Source organism: Atta colombica, unplaced genomic scaffold, assembly GCF_001594045.1.
Source record: "Atta colombica isolate Treedump-2 unplaced genomic scaffold, Acol1.0 scaffold105, whole genome shotgun sequence".
Classification (NCBI taxonomy): domain Eukaryota; kingdom Metazoa; phylum Arthropoda; class Insecta; order Hymenoptera; family Formicidae; genus Atta; species Atta colombica.
Window position 1 is genome coordinate 2,959,192 of NW_017259190.1, and position 4,251 is coordinate 2,963,442.

General features: G+C 31.6%; 3 protein-coding genes across 3 annotated transcripts in view; 2 read left to right on the forward strand and 1 right to left on the reverse strand.

The window, feature by feature from the left end:
- The window catches only part of LOC108688847 (40S ribosomal protein S15Aa-like), an 864-nt gene extending 287 nt beyond the window's left edge, over nucleotides 1-577 (forward strand). Inside the window, 2 exon segments of the mRNA XM_018195335.1 lie at nucleotides 1-109; nucleotides 448-577. Coding sequence (XP_018050824.1) covers nucleotides 1-109; nucleotides 448-541 — 203 coding nt within the window. The 3' untranslated portion in view covers nucleotides 542-577.
- Nucleotides 578-589: 12 nt separating this feature from the next.
- LOC108688842 lies at nucleotides 590-1,179 on the reverse strand. The gene is made up of 2 exons (XM_018195321.1): nucleotides 852-1,179; nucleotides 590-780 (listed from the first exon to the last, which is right to left on the reverse strand). Exons 1-2 carry the CDS (start codon nucleotides 1,124-1,126, stop codon nucleotides 708-710), a joined length of 348 nt encoding a protein of 115 aa, XP_018050810.1. The 5' UTR covers nucleotides 1,127-1,179; the 3' UTR covers nucleotides 590-707.
- Nucleotides 1,180-1,421: 242 nt separating this feature from the next.
- Nucleotides 1,422-4,251, forward strand: part of LOC108689338 — a 3,571-nt gene continuing 741 nt past the window's right edge. The window contains exons 1-3 of the mRNA XM_018196075.1: nucleotides 1,422-1,627; nucleotides 2,882-3,322; nucleotides 3,891-4,143. Of these exons, the coding sequence (XP_018051564.1) occupies nucleotides 1,564-1,627; nucleotides 2,882-3,322; nucleotides 3,891-4,143 (758 nt within the window). The 5' untranslated portion in view covers nucleotides 1,422-1,563. The remainder of the gene's footprint in view (nucleotides 1,628-2,881; nucleotides 3,323-3,890; nucleotides 4,144-4,251) is intronic.

Genomic DNA, 4,251 nt, shown 5'->3' on the forward strand with positions numbered 1-4,251 from the left:
ATCTTACCGGAAGATTAAATAAATGTGGCGTCATTTCACCTAGATTTGATGTACCTATCAATGACATCGAGAAGTGGACCAACAATCTCTTACCTTCGCGACAGTTTGGGTAAGCCTTTATTTATTTGTAATATATATATTAGATTATCTCTTACATTTGCTACATAAAATATAAATAGTTTTGTTTCTGTTTATAAATATAAATTTATATAATATATAATACTAAATTTATATAATATATTATACTAGCAAGAATAAAATTAAATAAGAAAGTATATTTAAAAGATTACTCAGTTCAAGTTGAAAAATATGCTCAAAGTTATTATAAGATTATTATTGAGCATTTATGTGTTCAGTATAATGTAATATTTTAATGTATGAATTGTGTTAATTAAACTTTAAAGGAAATAATTATATAATACACATTTATTTTTATTTATGTTTCAGATATGTTGTATTGACAACTAGCGGAGGAATTATGGATCATGAGGAGGCGAGGAGAAAACATCTTGGAGGAAAAATATTGGGATTTTTCTTCTAATTTTTTAGTTAAGTAAATAAAGATGTAAACAAAAAATGTACGTCTAAGTAATCTTTTGATGAAAATCGAATACTTCAATCCATGAAAATTTTTATTCCATTATAAGTTTTATATGGTATACTTTTGAGATGATAATTGATATTTTTTATGAGCATCGTTTTTTTGCTCAAGATTTCTTCGCTTCATTGATTAATTCCAGTAATGTAAGATTTGCTTGTCTTGCCTGTCTTATTATATCCCTAAACAATCACCTCATAATCATTGTGCCAACATGAATTATAAATGAGAATACATTGATGGATCTATTTACCGGGAGCAGAAAGGAGGAGGAGAATCAATGAGGCCATCACGAGTCAAAATACGTCTATCTAGGAGTTGAATCAAGTATTCATAAGGATCATAGGGTCGAAGTAGCAGAAGCTCGCCGAGCAGAGAATCGATGATGTCGTGAATCCCTTTTTGTTTTAAATACGACTCCGCATCTTGTATGTTTCTTGGCGCATGTCGAACGGTATTTTTGGGATACACATTGAACGTTTCTCCAGTTTCTCGTTGCTTTGAAGGACACTTTAAATAAGTCTCCATTCGTGATAGTGAAGTTTTTACGCGATCATCCAATCTCCATCGTTTCTCCTCTCTCTCTCTCTCCTTCCTAGCTATTTTAGGTAAAAATGCAAAGTTCCTGACTCAAGGCTGCCAATCTGCGAAGTAATATAATAAATTTCTCTATTATATTTGACTTAAAAAGTTACCAGTCGAAAAGTAAATTGTCCTAGATAGTAACAGATATTTTCCAAGACACTGTTTGAAATACTTTGAAATAGAAGAAATCTACTGTATCGATACTTTCGTATCTCTCTCATCGTTGTTCAAGGTTCAAGGACCGCAATCGTGACAAGTTGATCATTTAGTTGATCCCTGATTTCTTTTAATTATTCTGACGTTTCATCAGTCTACGTCGATCTTCAGCGGTAATTAGTACTATTTCTGCGCAGCTGAAAGATTCGGCGAATCTATAAGCCATGGCATTGTTGAGAATCGGCAATATGGAAATGTTGAATACTTTGACTCGTGTCTCGCGCACAGGTACAAATTACTTTTTACAAATTGTATTATTATTTTGCTTTGTTTTCCATAGATATGCATGCAATATATATTGCAAAGATTCAAGTTGCCATCGTTTCTGTTTTTGCAATTTAAAAGATGGTGTTGAAGATACTAAGAAATGACAAAGTTGCATATATAGTCTGCTACTGTTTGTCTACTGCTGTAGTTTTTTGTAGTCATTCTAACTTTCTAATTTATCATGATTGTATCAGATAGTGCTTTTTGATTTATGTTTTTAGAAATTATTAAAAATATTTTGTAGAGCATTTGCAGTATATAATTTAAATTACATATTTTCTTTCTAAAAAAAAAAAAAAAAAACCATAAAATCGATATTAATACATTTATCTTAATGAGAAATACTAGCTTTTTCCATCAAAAGTTTCAAATCATGTTCACATCTTAGTCTTTTATCATCTGAGATGTATACATTTATAAGAAATTTATAATTCTTTTAAACTTTATGTACAGGTTTTTAAACAGTTTTTAAAGAATTTTGCTCAATGTTTATTGTAATATATTACCTTATCCTTGCATTACTTTACGTCGCGGTCATGATGATCATTTTACATAATAATCTTTATTTTAACATAGATATAATTTTAGCATAAAAACTTGGTTGTATATATTTGCCTATTTTAATTTTATTATATCATATTAATTTTTGTTTTTAATTAACATATTTCTTAATTTCTGCTTTATATGTGACATAATATATAAAATGTAATTATAATAGAACATGTTTTTCCATTTTATTTTGCTTTCTTTTTCTTAAAATATTAATAATCTTGTAATTTAAGTAAAAAATATAACTTACACGCATATAAATATTCATTTATTAACTTCTAGTCTTTTGACCTTGGAAGTTTCAGCATAAACTAACTATACTGTCTTTGTAAAGACATAATTCTTTTGTTGTATTTTCTATTCATTTTCAAACTTTTCCTCTTTTTTCTTTTTAGGCTCAGTTTCAACTCATGATTAATTCTTAAGGTTCAACTTATTTCTCATTTTTTTCCAATTCTAGAATTGAAAAGAAATAGTGAATAAGTTGAACCTCTGTTAAGAGTTAATCAGTTGTGAAACTGGATCTTAGTCTTATTCAACATTTTATTCTTTCTCTTTGTGCTTGTCCTTCAAAAAATAAATCTCTATATAACAAACTTTTAATATAACGCAATAAATATAATGTGTAATATGTTATAGTATCATAACATTAAGTTTTAATTGTAGCATTCTTGGAGATGCAGTGTGCGACTTCGGCGGCAGTTCATCGGAAGCAGCAGCACTTGTTGCACTTGATTAGCGCACGTTATTATCCAGATCCACCAACTCTCACTTTGCCGAATAACGTTTGTGATATCTTTGCTAACGAGACTGGTCGCTTCACACCGGAACGCGCGCGTGACATTGCGCTATATACCGAGAACGGTGGAATCTCTGTCTCCACAACAAACTGCTCTGGATTTCCCAAGATCCGCGATGACAACCATGTGGATTCATACGATTGTTTCGGCGCAGTCAGTCTGAATGGCACAATGCAGAGCAACGTGCCGAAGCCATTCTCTTCATGTGGCAAATCCATGCACCTTAACATGCCTGGTGGACAGTGGTCCCGCGACGACAAATACATCGCCGAGGACATGCAACGCTCTCATTACCGCAAGTTGTCGTGTAAGAACGACCTTTGACTGGATTCTGGAGGGTAGAGGTGCTTTCCTCATCTTCGCTTCCTTACGATTTTGAATCTTTATGTCCTCGCTGTTCTCTGAATTCTAGAAGATAATACAATACTTTGATCTTGGGATTCTATATTGGAGAATTAGAGGACATTTAATCAATTATGAATGTAAATTATCTGAATATCAATATAGAATTATTGATATCAAATTAAATTAAGTAAGATCTTTCGCTGGTGTTATATAGATCTGAGAATCTGATAATTTATATAATTCGCTAGGATTCAAAGATAAGCATCCCAAAAATTCATAATATTTCAACAACAATCTAATGTTACAAAAGTTTATAAGAGGATTTTGTCTTCTGCCTGTGTTAATGTTATATCAATATTATACCAATATTAACACACATTGGATAGTCACAAAAGCTTTGTTGAAGATTTTTATACACTTGAGGATTTGCAGATTCTTAAGTTGGATCTTCAAAGTAAATAAGAATTGTGCAATGCTTTTGTGGCCATCCAGCTTTAAAAATTCACATTAGGCAATTATATGTCGCTCAGGTACTGCAATTAATGCCTTCATAACGAGCCCGCTTTTACGAGCGACATATTGGCCAATTTATATCACCAGAATAAGCTACTCGACCAACACTTCCAAAGATTCCCAGAAGGATCAGGCTACGATGCCGGTCGCAATGATGTCAAAGCGGGAAAAATTTCGCCTATTGTTGAGGGATTATGGAAGCACTCTGCTCGTCTTTCATATCACTATATCGCTGATAAGCCTCGGTGGTTGTTATATGGTGGTCATTAGGTCAGTCATGCGATCCCTGTAATAAGTCTAAAAATCGCATCTTCTCTTTTCTAACTGAAATATTTAAACATTAAAAATTTTATATATATATATATATATATATATATA